General features: G+C 41.4%; 1 protein-coding gene across 1 annotated transcript in view; it reads right to left on the reverse strand.

The window, feature by feature from the left end:
- Positions 1-17,407, reverse strand: part of Adgrv1 (adhesion G protein-coupled receptor V1) — a 535,418-nt gene that overhangs the window by 323,840 nt on the left and 194,171 nt on the right. Inside the window, exons 74-77 of the mRNA XM_045133393.1 lie at positions 17,082-17,199; positions 16,035-16,206; positions 6,499-6,741; positions 3,352-3,759 (exon numbers count right to left, since the gene is read on the reverse strand). Of these exons, the coding sequence (XP_044989328.1) occupies positions 3,352-3,759; positions 6,499-6,741; positions 16,035-16,206; positions 17,082-17,199 (941 nt within the window). The remainder of the gene's footprint in view (positions 1-3,351; positions 3,760-6,498; positions 6,742-16,034; positions 16,207-17,081; positions 17,200-17,407) is intronic.

The raw sequence follows: 17,407 nt of genomic DNA on the forward strand, positions 1-17,407 counted from the left end.
AAATGTACATATATGTATATACACACATAACTACATGTAAATATATATATATATACATGTGTGTGTGTGTGTGTGTGTGTGTGTGTGCTTACATATGTATCTTATGTGTTCTTTACCTGTAGTTGTTAATTCTAACAAACAATTTGTGGAGAGCTGGAAAAATCATATTTAAATATATTTGTTTGCATTTAAAAGAGGATAAATGATATACAATGAAAAGGCATAACCACCAAAATATTTTTTACTTCACCATTGGATAAAACCTAATTGGTTGCCTGAATCACTTAACTTAGCTACAATAACTAACATTACAAATCACAATTAATCTCATTTTTACATTTATCCCAACAATTCCTTTTTTTCTTTTTGACCAACAAATAAGGATATAAGTACAGCAAGAATATTTGTTTACAATGGAAGGTGATTCCTAATGTCTGTTTCAATAAACAGAAACTGTGACAGATTACTCAGTTTCCCAAACATCGGAAGAGAAAATGATCTTCAATCACAGATACTCAGGACCTCCCGGCACGCTGTCCATCTCGGAGTGAGCTTCGTACTTGAAAGGACTTTGTGTTTGCACAAGAGGAAGACGAAGACTCCACCACGGCCTGCTCCGTGCGACAAGCCCCGCCCCTGCACCCCCCAAGCCGAGCGCCAGCTGTGCCTCCCGGCGCGCTTCTCCTCGGCCCACGACGCCAGGGCGTACTGAGCCCAGCCTTCTTTCAATGGAGGCTAGTTTACCTTGTTGTTATTATCATAACCAACGCTGCAATGAATCTTCCCATCACACGTGTACTTGTACGGATAGTCCTCCACCCACTTGTTCTTGAGCATTTTACTCACTAGGGGTTCACCTTGAGCAAGCAACTGAAGGTGGCAAGTCAAGAATTCTAGATTTTCACCACGTTCTTCCACAGAACAAGGAAATGGTTGACGTCAGTACAGCACACAAACAAAATGATCTCACGTGCTATTTCGCAGCATTATTGTAATAAGAGTTGAACTTCAGGCATGCACTACCACACCTGCTGTGTTAATTTCTTTCTGTGTTTTTATTTAAGGTACATAGTCTCGCTTCGTACACAGGTTAGCCTTCAGCTCCTTTTTTTTTTTTTAATTTTTTATTTATTTATTTGAGAGCGATAGACACAGAAAGAAAGACAGATAGAGGGAGAGAGAGAGGGAATGGGCGCGCCAGGGCTTCCAGCCTCTGCAAACGAACTCCAGACACGTGCGCCCCCTTGTGCATCTGGCTAACGTGGGACCTGGGGAACCGAGCCTCGAACCGGGGTCCTTAGGCTTCACAGGCAAGCGCTTAACCGCTAAGCCATCTCTCCAGCCCAGCCTTCAGCTTCTAATCCTCCTGTTCTACCCATAGAGTACTGGCACTAAGGTGTGCACCACCATATCTGACTTTAAGTGCTGATTCCTGACCAATTATATGGATTTCCCATATAATTTACTGAGATTTAAAAAAAAAAGATAGCAGAATTTAGTTCAAGTTTCTCTAAAACATTTGAGGTTGGGTTTGCTTTTCTACTATAAAGTGTAGTCAGCAGGCATGCCTTCTCTCTTCCTGGTAAAGTCAGTAATGCCATTTCACCATTTACAAGTTTAAGTGACACCATTTCCAACATGAGCTGTCGTCTCTACACCATTTTCTACATGAGATGGCAGTCACTTCTCTTCATTTTAGAAGCTGTCTGACACGGCCTGTTCCTTACCTTACATACTTTATAATTTTCTCTTCTACCCTTCAAACATTGTATCTTAAGAAATATCCTAAGAAACAAGATGTACATTCTAAAATGCTAATGTAAACATTTTAGATACTTAAAGATCAGTATGCAGGAAATACAGCACTAAGAAATTTCATATATATATGCTCGTAACTTTTTAGACTTGCATGTAAGTATGTTGAAAAGAAATGCCCTGAGCTAAACAGATGACTTAGTGGCTAAGTTGCTTGCCAGCAAAGCCAAAGGACCCAGGTTCAACTACCCAGTACCCATGTAAAGTGAGACGCACAATCATATATATATGCTCGTAACTTTTTAGACTTGCATGTAAGTATGTTGAAAAGAAATGCCCTGAGCTAAACAGATGACTTAGTGGCTAAGTTGCTTGCCAGCAAAGCCAAAGGACCCAGGTTCAACTACCCAGTACCCATGTAAAGTGAGACGCACAAGGTGGCTCATGCATCTGGAGTTCGTGTGCAGTGGCTACAGTCCCCGGCATGCCCACCGTCTCTATCTGCCTCTTTCTCTCTCTCTCTCTCTCTCTTTCTCTTTCTCTCTTTCTTTCCCTCCCTCTCTCTCTCTCTCTCTCTCTCTCTCTCTCTCTCTCTATCTCCCCTCTCAAATAAATAAGTAAAATATTTTTAAAAGACAAATGCCCTGATAAGAGACCTTTGGCTCTGGGTAACCAAAAGATAACTTCTCCCTTAGTAATAAATCATTCTGGATATGTTTTTCATTTATAATCTTAAAATCTTATATCTGAAGTAATTCCATCTTTTTGCAGGAGTGTAGATAAATAAATAACTTGAAATAAGACCTAGTTGGTTCAAATCCATGCCAAATTGAATGCCTAAAATTATCCAGTTGTTTCTTAGTCTTGCTTTTCTGAGAAAGCTTTCAGTTCCCATGAGAAACAGAAAGTCATCTGAGAGTAGCTGCCCCTGTGGTGTGGCTTTTAAACTGACAGGACTACGATGATTGTAATCTAGCCCAAGTCTTATTATAAACTGAAAAATGACCAAAAAGCATGCTGGAGAGCTGCCTTAGCGGTTAAGGTGTTTTCTTGCAAAGCCACGGGGCCCAGGTTCAATTCCCCAGGACCCATATAAGCCAGATGCACAAGGTGGTGCATGTTTGTTTGCACTGGCTGGAGGCCCTGGCACACCATTTTCTCCCTCTTTCTCTCTTCTCTCTTCTCTCTCTCTCTCTCTCTCTCTCTCTCTGCTGTTTTTTTCTCTCAAATAAAAAAATAAAAATATTTTTTAAGTAAGAAAAAGATAAAATTCTATTTAAAGAAAATGACCAAAAAGTGGTAAAAATAACCAGCTAGTCTCTGACACTTTATCAGCTGCTCACTGGACACTCGAGCTGCCCTTCCTGTTCTACCGCTTACTCGCCATTCCCCAGTAATTCCCTCAGGAATTCTCAACCACATCCGAGCGAGGCGGCAGTCTCACGTACTATGAATTCCACGCCTGTGTACAAACACTTAGCTGTATCATCATTTCACAGCGACTGGGACAATGAGAGACTGTGGCGTGTGTTCTGACTTCGCATTTTAATTCACGAAGCACACTGAACCAAGGCCTCTCTTTGCAAGGACTCTTACCGTTTCTATTAAATGCAACACGGCGCTGAGTTGTTCGTCCGAGTTCTCGGTGGCGACCCTCATGCTGATGCTGTGGAGCACTCTGTTGAGAATGTCCTCGTCCAGGGGCTGGTGTAGCTCATCACCCAGCCCCCAGATGGCCTGTGCACGAGCATCAGAGACGACAGTGATGTTGGCAGTCCCATATACTTTGTCAACTCTGGCCCCACCTTTTGGGTCAAAAAGCACAATCTGAAAGCGTTTAGGAAATGGATTTAAAGACCCTGTGTCTGGCGTTAAGATGACATCCAACACAGCATTTCTCTGGCCAGGTTCAAAGACCAATGTGCCTTCAGTTCTCACAAAATCCTTCCCAGAAATAGCTGGAGATATAAGAGTCCGACCAATTGTTTCAGCACTCCTCAACTCCTGAAAATGAAACAGGAACAAGCAAGTGAGACTGATACCTTTAGGCTTATCCTATACAAATTCTTATTTCTTAAACAAATTCTCTTTTTTGTTAGGGTTAACCAATATGCAATAACAACATTAGCAATAAACCATGTTTGTTTTAACTTTTTATTTTTTACTATATTTTTTATTATTTTTTAGAGAGAAAGAGAGACAGAGACAATGATATGGGAGAGGTAGAAGGGGTCACACAATGTGGATCCATTATTTGAAAGGTGGAAGAAAAACACAGGAGGGTTCAAGCAGAAGACTGGCTGCAGCGCATTCATATTCCCATGAGTGTCCTGACTCGTGGCGGACAGAAGGGACAGACAGACGCTTCTGAGACAATGTTTGCAGTAAGCAGTGGTGGCCGAACTCTTAGGGTCACATGTGGTGCAATGGTAGAAATACACTGGAAATATATTTTGAGGCAGAGTCAATAGGAACTTCTGAGTTATTTAATATTAGAAGAGAGAAAAATAAAAATTGAGGGGAACATCCAACTTGGCCTGGATAGATGTTACTGTACAGATGATGGAAAACCAAGAGAAATAAGCAAAAAGTCAGGAGTTATTTATCGTAGATTTTAAGTCTGAGATGTCTCCTAGAAATCCAACTCAAGATGTCAAACAAGATCAGGCAGATAGGGAAAAAACATAGTCTTTTGTGACCTTTTATTATGCTCTGCGCTAGTATGTAAACATATGAGTGAAAGTACCTACAAAGAGCTTTCAACTGTGTATTGCTATCGACTTATTTAATTAAAGCATAACTGAGCTGAGCACAGTGGAGCACACCTTTAATCCAGCACTCGGGAGGCTGAGGTATAAAGACTACCATGAGTTCAAGGCCAGCCTGAGACTGAACAGTGAATTCCAGGTCAGCCTGCGCTAGAGTGAGACCCTACCTCAATCCCAGACCCTCAAAAAAAAAAAAAACTAGAATAAGAGATATGTCCATTATTTCAAGCAATAGGGACAAAAAAATCCCCTAAGTATATCACAAACACTTAAGAGATAAGAGAATTTATGCTAAAACTACATATTTATATACATGGACATGTATGCTATACTGACTGGTTTAATCACTTTTTTTACTTTAAAGTGAAAATCAGTTAAGGCACTTGCTTAAAAAGCCTGCTGACTAGGGTTCAGTTCCTCAGTATCCATGTAAAGCCAGATGCACAAAGTAGCACATGCATCTGGAGTTCATTTACAATAGTAAGAGGCCCTGGTATGCTCATTTTCTCCCTCCCTCTCTCTCTCTCTCCCTCCCTCCCTCCCTCTTGCTATCCCTATGTGTGTGTATTTCTTTCTCTCAAATAAAAAAATATTTTTTAAATAAAGTGAAACATAGTATCCTACATAACTGAATAATGATGTGCCTCAAATATCTTAATTATCTGTTCTTTATCCCCAGTCCTCCTCCTATTCTAAAATACCATGAGCCTAGGATGATAAATATTTATGTATTTATATATTTCATGGGAGAAGGACAATAATAAACACATTTTGTCATTTCTCTTCCTATGTTAAACATTCTAAACAAAAACACTACAAATTTCCCATTATGAATAAACATGTTTCTGTGTTCGTACTGCAAGGCCATTCATGGTGAAGTTGATCCTAGGTTCTCATGCAGTGGTTCTGTCTTCTCATTAGCAGAGCTTCGTACTGTCACAGGATTGTCTCTGTGCTGAGTAAGTCTCCTGAGCAGCATGGAGAAGCGCAGTGCTGCCCCTGCCCTCCCCCCGCGCCTGACTGTGGTGCACTGGCCTCACGTGTGTGTTTTGTTGTGGGCAGAATGATCTCGCTTGAGCAGTCCAATGGTGACACAGTCACGGATGTGGTACACGGAACTTTTCATAAAATGCTGTGACCTTGAGGCCTAGAGGTCTGGAATCTTGAAACAGTAAATGACAACACTGTCGAGAACAGTAGTTTTCAAGTTGTGGGTTTTCTGGAGCTGTACAAGTCAGGGTGGCGGCGGGGAGGGGGGGGGGGAGTGCCAGAGGGCTAAGAGGAGCAAGGAACAATCTCTATGCTCATTGCTCAGTCAGAAGAGATAACACGTCTTTGTTTTACTATATTAGAAGTTGGCTGATGAGTAAAACTTCTGGTGTTGTTGGGGTGAACGGCATCTGGATACACTTAGTGCTGGCAGTGCTGTTGTGAAGCTCAGAGACCCAACTGGTTCCCCTGTATGTCACTGAACAACACCTAACAAGATACATGGAAAAGTGTGCCAGGGAGGCCTCATGAACCTGAACGCTTGCAAATCCCTAAGAACAGCCAGTGTCTGAGGGTCTAGAGAAGGAGATCTTCAACTAGCGCAGCTCCTAGCCAGAGGACCCTGCTCTCTGCTCGGTGCACCCTGTCACTCTTGAGGACATGTCACGGTAATGTGCCCTCTAGATGTTAGGTGGAACAGATTCATCCACAACTTTTCCACTGTGATCAACTCTGGCACAACAAAGAAAACAAAAACCAGAAAAGCTTGTCATTTTAAAGCATGACCTGCTACTGATAAGAGAAAAGGCAATCTGCCATAGATAAAAACTGTAAAAGCAAGAGTTACAATGATATCCTCTGATTACTGCCCTGATCATTATCAGAACTGAGCTGATTGTATGGAACTGCACTGGTTACTTGGTTTCATTGCCCTCATACAGTCAAAGAAAACCTGAACACATGACACTACACTTTCCACGCATACCTGGGTACTAAAGTTAACTGACACCATCAGTCCGGTCCCCGAATCCCTGGCCACCTGCAAACTGACTGAAGTGGCCTTCTTGTGAGCCACCGGCAGCCGAGAACCCACAGAAAAGAACACGTGGTCTGGAGGACCATCACTCTGTAAGACTTTAATCTGAGCAAATCTGGCGCTGTTGTTTAGGGCAGCTCCAGCCGTTACTTCATATAGCTCCACAAAAAAGTACACTTCCACACGAGGTATCTGATGGTGAAAAATGAAAGATGTTCAATTAGTAATAGCTTAGTCTCAGTCTCACAGATTTCTAATATTGAGAAATATTATAGGGCTGGAGGGATGGCTTAGCAGTTAAGGTGTTTGCCTGCAAAGCCAAAGGACCCAGGTTCAATTCCCCAGGACTCACATTAGTCAGATATACAAGGGGGCACAAATGTCTGGAGTTCGTTTGCAGTGGCTAGAAGCCCTGGCACAACCATTCTCTCCCTCCCTCCTTCCTCCCCCCTTTCTCTGTCAAACAAATAATTAAAAATAAAATATTAAAAAAGAAATATTGTGGCTAGACAGATGGCTTAGTGGTTAAGGGTTTGCCTATGAGGCCTAAGGACCCCGGTTTGAGGCTCAATTCCCCAGGACCCACGTAAGCCAAATGTACAAGGTAGCACATGTATCTGGAGTTCATCTGCAGTGGCTGGAGGACCTGGCATGCCCAGTGTCTGTCTATCTCTCTCCCTCTCTCTCTCTCTCTCTCTCTCTCTCTCTCTCTCTCTCTCTTTCTCTCTCTCTCTCTCTCTCTCCCTTCCTCCCTCCCTCCCTCCCTCCCTTCCTCTCTCTCTCTGTCACTCTCAAATAAATAAATAAAAATTTATAACAAGAAATATTATAATTTACACATACTGTTCTAGAGGTAATTACACACCTAAGGATGCATTCTAGATAATTACATAATTTAATTCTTAGATTAGATTACCATGTAATTTTTTATCCTTTTTCCTGGTCTCTGTTTAAAAATAAATTTTCTTTTTCTTAAATTATTTTGTTTATTTATTTATTGAGAGAGAAAGAGGAAGAGACAGATAGAAAGAATGGGCATGCTAGGGACCCCAGCCACTGCAAATGAACTGCAGATGCATGGGCCCCTTATATATCTGGCTTACGTGCATCATGGGGAATTGAACCTGTGTCCTTAGTCTTCACAGACAAATGTCTTAACCGCTAAGCCATTTCCCTAGGACAAAAATAAGTTTTCTTTAAGTGATCTTCTTACCTGAAGATAAATGACCAGAAATAACCTACATATATTCAAGAAGCAAATGAATAAATTGTATCCATGCAACAGAACACTTTAAAGCAGTTAAAAAACACTGAAAAGAACTGACTAGTTCATTTTTTTAATACAGGCAGATCTCAAAAGTGTTGAAATAAGTGATAACATTATTTCATAAAGATATGTATATACATACATAGTATATACATACATAAATAGAAACCCTGTGTAAAGTTAAAACATATAACGTTTACTACATGTTGCCAGGGATATTTACATAAATATTCAACATCCAAACAAAAGCAGCAGTTTCCCCACTGGGAGGCAAAGCAGAGGCCAGGGGCGGAATGTGGCGTTGATTAACACCGGGAACCACAAAACAAGGGAGCTCATCTTTGTAAGAATTTGTTTTAATTTTTTATTACTTTTAAAGTTCTTAATAAATATGACCAAATATTAACAATATTCAATTCTGTAATTCAGATTTTTTTTTTCAAAGCTTAATATTAGGTCTCAACTTAACTCTGCTCATTACAAATTTGTTCCTGCTCATTCTCATTTTTTGCTAGCAGTCTCAAATCATTTGTTTTCTAACCTGAGTTTGCTTTTTTCATTTTATGTTGATTATTATTAACATGCTTTTTCATATGGATACATCATGTGTTGGCACCCTGTTTTCCCTCATCCCTTCCCCCATTCTGCTGACGATGCTCCTCAGTGGGGTTGCTGGTATTCCCCATGGGGTTGTAGTTTGTGCCTTGTGGGAACAGTAGTCACTTATTTTGGGGGGAGAGGGAATGCCTCTGGACATAATGTCTCAACTTGTGGCTCTTACAATTTTTCCGCCCCCTCTTCCACAAAATTCCCTGAGCCGTGGTGGGTGAGTTTTAAGTCTATTTCAGTGACAAGCTCTTAAAAGCCTCTGGGTCTCTTCTTTGGTAGTGTCCTCAGGGTCTGTCTCCTTCACCCTGGTGCTGATTATCAGGTTCAGCATGGAAGCAGTGCTCTTGCTCAGCTCAATTCCTCTATGCACTCAGCTGTGGCTTGGCTGAAGTGTGAGGGGTAGTTTATGTCCTCCAGTCTCCCTTCCTTTGGGACCAGGGAAGTGGGAGCCGGACTTTACTTTTATAGCACTGTTTTCACAGAGTTACTCTTATATAGTAAAATTTAAAGCCTTAGAGTGTTGTCAGCTTTCTGGGATTTCCCAACAAAGCTAAGTTGATATGTTTTCAACTGCACATGTCATTGTCCAATGTAAGACAAACCATCATTTTTATCTCCCAGCAAAAGCCTTACTCATTATTTGTTTTGTGGCCATTTTGATGATATTCATTATGTCTTGAAAGAATACATCAAGTCACTTAGCATTATCCAAAATCAGTCCCATCTTAGTTATGCAATAAGTTCTCTTAATGTGGTTCGGAAGGCCTGAAGAAAAACACATCCTTCTCCACTTTTGTAAACCCATCCTCAAGTAAATACTGAATTATGGAAATAACTTTACTCTTTCTACTTTTGAGACACTATATTTGGCAAATACAATAAACTGAAACACTAGGAAAGCATGGGTAACTATATTTGAGAGCCATTATTGCCCAATGTTCAAGTGAGCTTGGATTCACAACAGTCTCTTCTAGCTGAAGACTGCAGCATATTAAATTACAGCAGAGACTTTTGTCTTCATTTCCAGTAAAATACTCCCTTTAATTGTGATGATGAGGTGAACATTACTTACAACCACTTATCATCAAAAGAATATGCTGTCATCTAAGGAAAGAACCATCTAAAGCTGAACAATGTAATGACGTGGGAGGGGGCAGACACACAATTAGGCTAGAGACAAAAGGAATGTTCCAGGCAGAATACTCTACTCAAACAATATTCCTATGATCTGCCAGAAAACCTAGACTCAAAGATCATGGCGAACCTCTCCAGACTCCTGAATGTGACGGGGACCTCTCATGAAACCACAGCACATGCACAGTAAAGTTACCCTTTGCTCTTGCTAGTATAAAATGGTTCTCTCTGGGTCAAGAACTGCTCAGAAGCAGAAAGGAAAAAGGAAACCATATCTTACCTAAATATTTTCTTTTAAAATAAAATGATGAAAATGTCTAACCATTGGACTTTGTTTAAACAGATTTAATGGGTTAAGAAACATGCCTCCTAAGCTGATTCTTAGTTTATATATTTTGCTAATGCGGAGTCATAAGCTAAGTCATCAGGAAAAGTATACTTGGACTAAGATTCAAAAGGTGGGCTCTAATTTGTCCACATAATTGAATGGGCAAGTTAAATTCTTCATAACTTGACAGGACTGAATAACTGTAGAGATGATAATTGAAAATAAGATAGAGCTAAAAGTCTTAAAGTTGAGGAAAAGGGGACTAGACTGAGATGAGCAGACCCCACCTTTACTCAGTGGTATCATTTCATGGATGGACGTGTTTGCTGTGTGTAATATGTATGAACCCCTATCAGGAGTGTTGGTGTGGCCACCTTACCAGTCTCTGTTCCTATCCCTTCTAAATAATAGCACTACCAATCATCTCTAAGTAATGGTCAATTCTCTACCAAGAACTATTCTAACCTTCATTCAGTATCACATTTAGTCTGCCTCACAGCAACCCTTTTAATCCTAGGAGGCTGAGGAAGGCTAAAACCATTCGTCCAACATTACCTAAATAATAAGTGGACTTAAGATTTCAACCAAGGTCTTCTGTTAACCTTAACCACCCAAGCTACTCTACCCAGCAAAAGTGCCCCTCATAATAGATAGTGAAAGAAAAACTTTCCATGAAAAAAGTCAACTCTATAAGTATATGAACACAAAGTCAAACCCACAGAGAATACCTGAGGGAATACTCCACAAAGAACAGTCAAATGACCAATTTCAGGAGCCAGCAAGTAGATCACAATAACCACCAGGCTCAAAATAGTACAAAACACAAAAAGCACCAAACCCCATAAAACACCTCATCATGGCAAGGATTAATTCAAACCTTAAACATTAATGGTCTTGACTCACCCACCAAAAGACACAGGTTATCAAGATGGATCGAAACCTTGGCCCTACTATTTGCTGTCTTCAAGAAACCCACCTCACCACTACAGATGGACACCTCCTTGGGGTGAAAGGTTGTCAAATGATATTCCAAGAAAATGGAAATTTAAAAAAAAAAAACAAGCAGGTGTTGCTATATTAATACCTGAAAAGGCCACTTCTTACTCATCAAGGGAATGATCCAACATAAGCACATCACAATCAAAAATATATATGCCCCAAACACAGGGGCACCAAAGTTTATAAAACAAAATCTACTCAACAATAAAGCAGAAATAAATACCAACACCATCATAGTCGGAGACTTCAATACTCCACTATCATCAATAGACAGAATCTCCAAGCAGAAAATCAATAGGGAAATAATAGAGCTCAACAACATCATAGATCAACTATACCTAATGGATATCTACAGAAATTTTCACCCCAACTCTACAGAATACACATTCTTTTCAACAGTCCATGGAACCTTCTCCAAAATTGACCATATATTAGGCCATAAAGCATGCCTTCATAAAGTCAGGAAAACTGAAGTAACTCCCTGCATCATGTCAGATCACAGTGCTTTAAAGGTAGAAATTAACAAGAAACAATCAAGAACTCTACCAGTTCCTGGAGACTAAACAAGACATTTTTAAACAATGAATGGGTTGTAGAAGAGTCAAAAAATAATTTGTAAAATTCTTAGAATTGAATGATAATGAAAACATAACCTATCAAAACCTATGGGACACAATTAAAGCAATCCTAAGGAGAAAATTCATAGTTCTAAATGCCTTCATTACAAAGTCTGAGAGATCCCAAATCAGTAACCTAACTGTCTACCTAAAGATGCTGGAAAAACAAGAAGAATCCAACCCAAAGAGCTCCAGACAGAAAGAAATAATCAAGATTAGAGCATAAATTAACGAATTGAAAACTAAGAAAACAATTTCAAAAATCAATGAAATGAAGAGCTGGTTCTTTGAAAATACAAACAAGATTGACAAACCAAAAAAAGCCAAAACAAGCAACTAAAAAAGCCAAGTTGCGCAAACAAAAAAAAAGAGAAGTCTCAAATTAATAAAATCAGAAATGAAAAAGAAGAGATCACAACAGACAACAATGAAATTGGAAGAATTATCAGGGCAAACTTCCAAAACCTCTACTCTACAAAACAGAATAACTGGGAAGAAATAGATGAATTCCTAGACACATACCACTTACCAAAACTAAACTCAAAGCAGATTAATGTCCTAAACAAATCTACCATATACACAGAGATAGAAAAAGTAATCAAAACCTCCTCAAAATGAAAAGTCCAGGACTAGATGGCTTCTCAGCTAAATTCTATCAAACCTTCATTGAAGAACTGAGACCAATTTGTCTCACACTGTTCCACATGATTGAAGACCAGGGAATCCTCCCCAACTCCTTTTATGAAGCTAGAATCACCCTAATAACAAAACCAAACAGAGATGCAACAAGGAAAGAAAACTATAGGCCTATATCCCTAAAGAACTTAGATGTGTCGGGCGTGGTGGCACACGCCTTTAATCCCAGCACTCGGGAGGCAGAGGTAGGAGGATTGCCGTGAGTTCAAGGCCACCCTGAGGCTCCATAGTGAATTCCAGGTCAGCCTGGGCTAGAGTGAGACCCTACCTCAAAAAAAAACAAAAAAAAAAAAAAAAAAAACTTAGATGCAAATATCCTGGACAAAATCCTTGCAAACTGAATTCAACAACACATCAAAAGCATTATCCACCTTGACCAAGGAGGCTTTATCCCAGGAATGCAGAGATTGTTCAACATATGGAAATCAGTCAACATACTACACCACATAAATAAACTGAACCATAAGAACCACATAATCATCCCCAATGAGGAAGGCCTCTTCAGAAAAGGGGCAGGGAAGAGAGAAAGGATGGCACCAACATGTGTTGTTTACATAGTAAATATAGCCATATATAATAAATATATTAAAATAAAAGAAAAAATAACCTTAACCACCACACAGACTGGTAGAACAAGTTCTGTGGAACTGAAGCCCATCCTTTGACAAAGGTCCAAAATGGCTCTTAGGCCAGAAGTTTAGGAATACACGTGCTGCTCTGTAGGACAGCTACATAGTCTCTCAAAGCCCCCTGCAGAAGAATATGGGTCAGACTTGCCATGTTTATAGCACTGCATCTGAGTTCATGAGAAACAAGGAATTTGAACTTGGGTGAGCCATAGGTCCACTTCTAATCATAAAACAAAATATGCTAAAATGTGTATTAGAAACTTATTGTTATTAGTAACATAATCATTTCTCAACCTCCTGTTTATTTCTATGACAGGGTCTTAGAGCACAGGCTGACCTGGAACGCACTGTGTTGAAGAGCGAGGAACATGACAGATAGCCTTTTTCATAGGTAGTCAGCCAGGGATTGTGGTCCAAGAACCCTTGCCTGACCTGCATCTGATCCAGTTTTATCCAAGGTGGCTGCAAACAACAGTCCTGAGCAGAAGCTTCCTGTTTCTTGAAGTTTCCCAGGATTTAGCACACCCCTCCTGCATCAGCTTCGTGAGTCCACCAACCAATCAGGACTCTCCTTCCCACCCTGAGTCTGATGACACGGCTCGTCCTAATTGGATGTGTAACCCATAAATGGGCCTGGCACATGTGTGTAACACTCTCTCTCTTTCCTCTTCATTCTCCTGGTCCCTGACTCACCCACTCTGTGCTTTGCTAAGCTCTGGGCAGCAGGATTTCTTTCCTGCCTAGGCATTTTTCTGCTTGCTTTTTATGTGCATTTTGTTTCAGATGCACACTCACTTTGTCACATATATGACCGCTCTTTAAGCTCTGAACCCCTTACTATCTCCTGATCCTCTGTGATCGCTGATATATGGGGGACCCTGTCTCTTGAGCTCTCATCCTTTGCGTTCTGTGTGTGTGTGCACGCGCACACACGCACATGTGTGTACGTATCCCCAGATATTTCCCAATGTAAGGGAGACTTTCCCAGTGGCATTCTCATAACCTCTTTTTGTTTCAATTTTACTATTTTTTATTTATTTAGAGAGAGAGTAGGAGAGAGAGAGAGAATGGGCATGCCAGGGCCTTCAGCCACTGCAAATGAAGTCCAGACGCGTGTGCCCCCTTGTGCATCTGGCTAATGTGGGTCCTGGGAAATAGAAGCTGGATCCTTTGGCTTTGCAGACAAATGCCTTAACTGCTAAGCCATCCCTCCAGTCCTCATAACCTCATTTGTTCTGGTTAAATCTACCCATCCTCTCCTCTGACCCCATTGAAATTGTTTCACCCCTTCGATTACATATCTACTATAACCATAAGGTCTCCTCACTCATCCCTGATGGCTCCTTTCTCGCTTCCTGGCCTCCACTGACTCTTTGGCCAATCTACATACAAATCTAAACATGCAAAGTTGAATCTGCATTATGAGAGAGAACATGCAGTGGAGTTTTCTCTCTGAGCCAGGGTTACCTCCCTAAGTCCAGTCTTTTCTAGAGCTATCCATTTTCCTCCAAGGCTCAGGGATTGTCACAAAAGGGGTGGGGGGACATAAGAGGCACAGGGTGGGCTGAGAGCTTTAGAACACTGTCTTCCAAGCATGAAGTGGTCACTGCACTCGTGACCTCACAGCTATTGTTACTGTCTGTACAAGACCTACAAAATACTGGGGTTCCATGGAAGGAGGCTTGGGGTGGGGGACAAAAATAAGGTAATGGGAATGGATAATGATCAAACTATATTATATACACATATAAAAATTGTCAATAAAAAGTTCTTAAAAATTTAACAACAAAACATTCTGGAGGGGCTGGAGAGATGGCTTAGCACTTAAGGCGCTTGCTTGCGAAGCCTAAGGACGCTGGTTCAATTCTCCAGGTCCCACATAACCCAGATACACATGATAGCACATGCATCTGGAGTTCATTTGCAGTGACTAGAGGCCCTGGTGTGCCCATTCTCTCTCCCTTCCTCCCTATCTATCTATCTATCTATCTATCTATCTATCTATCTCTCCCTCCCTCTCTCTGTTTCTAACAAATAAATAAATAAAAACAAATTCTTTATAAAAAAGAAAACAACATTCTGGAGGAGAACACACAGTACTGAGAAGTGACTGAAAAGGATGAATTTTAAAGAAGATTTTAGTGTAACAAGTGAAGTCATGGAAGGAATTGCAGTATATAATCTTACAAACTGCCTAAAACTGTTTCTGTGTCAACAGCAAGAACAGTGTGAAGTTTTTTCCTAAACAATAAGGAAAATGGAGCAACTGCTTCTTCCTCTTTAAGGCAAACTCCAGGAGCTAAATCCACTGAAAATGCCATCTGTGCAAAGGGTCTACATATGCCAGAAAACCACCTACAGAAGCATGAGGACTCAGCGACCAGTCGTAAATAAAGTGACAGCAAAACTAGGGCTTGGACGCTGGAGAGATGGCTTAGTGGTTAAGGTGTTTGCCTGTGATGCCAAAGGACCCAGGTTCGATTCCCCAGGACCCACGTAAGCCAAATGCACAACAGGCACACACATTTGGAGTTCGTTTGCAGTGGCTGGAGGCCTCTCTCTCTCTCTCTCTCTCCTTGCAAATAAAACAATTTTTTTTTAAAAACTAGGGCTTGGTCTTTCAAGCATCCATGAGCCCAGAAGGAAAGTCCTCGGGAGTGGGAGTGTGATATCCAGACACAAACGTTTCAGTAGGCAGACCTGTCAACCCGCACCTCCACCAGTCCATTGTCAGCGAAGAATATGAATGAAAACGCACTTTAAGACCGCTGAGTACATCATCACGTACTCCTCAACGACTGTTTCTATAGAAGTAAACATGAACAGGGCTGGAGCGAAGGCTCACCAGTTAAGGCGCCTGCCTGCAAAACCTGAGAACCCAGGCTCAGCTCCCCAGGACCCACATAAAGCCAGGTGCACAAAGTGGTGCATGCATCTGGAGTCTGTTTGCAATGGCTAGAGGCCCTGATGCCCCAATGCACCCATTTTCTCTCTCTCCTTAAAAATAAATAAAATATTTTTTAAATGGCAGGAAACAAAAAAGGGAAAAAAAAACTGATAGGCTCACATGCAGGAAATTCATAATGTGACAAATTTTATGCCCAACACCACAAAAGCAGCGTACATGTTTCAATCAAGGGCCTTCAACACGAACGAGTCCTCAGAAAGAATCATAACTGAGAGCACCGTGACCCATCGCTCCTCACCTTCTCGGGCTTGAGCTGGAGCGTGATAAAACTTTGCGTCTGACCCGCTGCACATGTCGTGATCCCGGACAGAGACAGAAGTTCATCGGTGAGGTTTACCCCTTCTTTCTGGACAACAGTGGCTGTTTTGTTAAGTGTGACTCTCCAAAAGACCTGGACATCTTCAAAGGCCCTGTGCAAAACAAACCCAGGCAAACGCAGTGACGACGGGATACGCGGTGGCAGCGCGGCGTGCCCTGGCTGTGCTGACGTGCCCTGCCTCGCCCGCGGGGCCACACTGCCCTTGTGTCGAGTCATGCTGGAAGTGGGCAGTGCTCGGGGCAAGACGGGAAGTTAAGGCTCAGGCTCCACACACTACTCTTCACCCACACAGTATTCACTGGGGAAAAGGCATGTGTTCAATAGCGAAGTGCTCTGTACGTGGAAATGGAAATAAATAGGATTTTTCTGTCCTACAAAGGACCAAAATGTGAAAATAAAAAAGTACCGAGACTCCTGACCTTAAGTAAAGGTTTCTTATTCCTTTTTGAACAAAAGTCTCTCTGAAGGAAAACACTACACTCCTACATATGGTCATAACTACCACAAGGAAAGAGCCAAAGATGTCGACATCTTCACAAAAGAGGCCAAAATGGCAAATGAAATACACACATGTGCATGTACACATACAATGGGACAAGCATCCAATGAGGTTACCACAGTATTAGCTTACAAGGAAACTTCAGTGCCCCAGTCTCCTTTAGTATGATTCTGTGCGCAGGGTCATCAGAGAGAAATAAATGCAATGAAGTGATGGCCTATGTCATCTCTCATCCTAACGCTACTTTGTGAAATGCAACACTTCAAGGTACCCCCACATCATGATTATAAGCCAAGCCTGTTAAATGAAGGATCAATGATGTGGAATCTCAATACTGACCATCTTGCCACGGCACTTTCTAGCAACATGCACCTACCTGGACCCTTTTGTACGACTCCCAATTAAATACTGTACAGAAAACAAAGATGTTACGTTAGCACGCACACACGTGCACACACACAGCCTACCTGTTTGGCTGCCTTGTGACAACAAGGTGCTGTCTGTCCACACCAGCTCCTCTCCCCATCTCCAGGCCCCTTTGCGAATCCTCGCTGAAGCCTATGATACCATTCGGAAGGTCACTCCCTGGAAGGAAAGAAAGTAGCCTATGACGCATTCAGGAAATTACCTGGACTCCAATGCCTCAGGAATCTTGCACAGTTAAGTGAGGAACTCACACGTAGTAAGGGGAACTGCTAACTTAAAAGATGTTTGCTAAAAACAGATTCAAAATTACAGCATCAGGGCTGGAGAGATGCACGGCCTCGAGCATCCGGGCGCTCTCTGCAGAACG

The sequence above is a fragment of the Jaculus jaculus genome, chromosome 14 (genome assembly GCF_020740685.1).
Source record: "Jaculus jaculus isolate mJacJac1 chromosome 14, mJacJac1.mat.Y.cur, whole genome shotgun sequence".
In the NCBI taxonomy this organism is placed as follows: Eukaryota; Metazoa; Chordata; class Mammalia; order Rodentia; family Dipodidae; genus Jaculus; species Jaculus jaculus.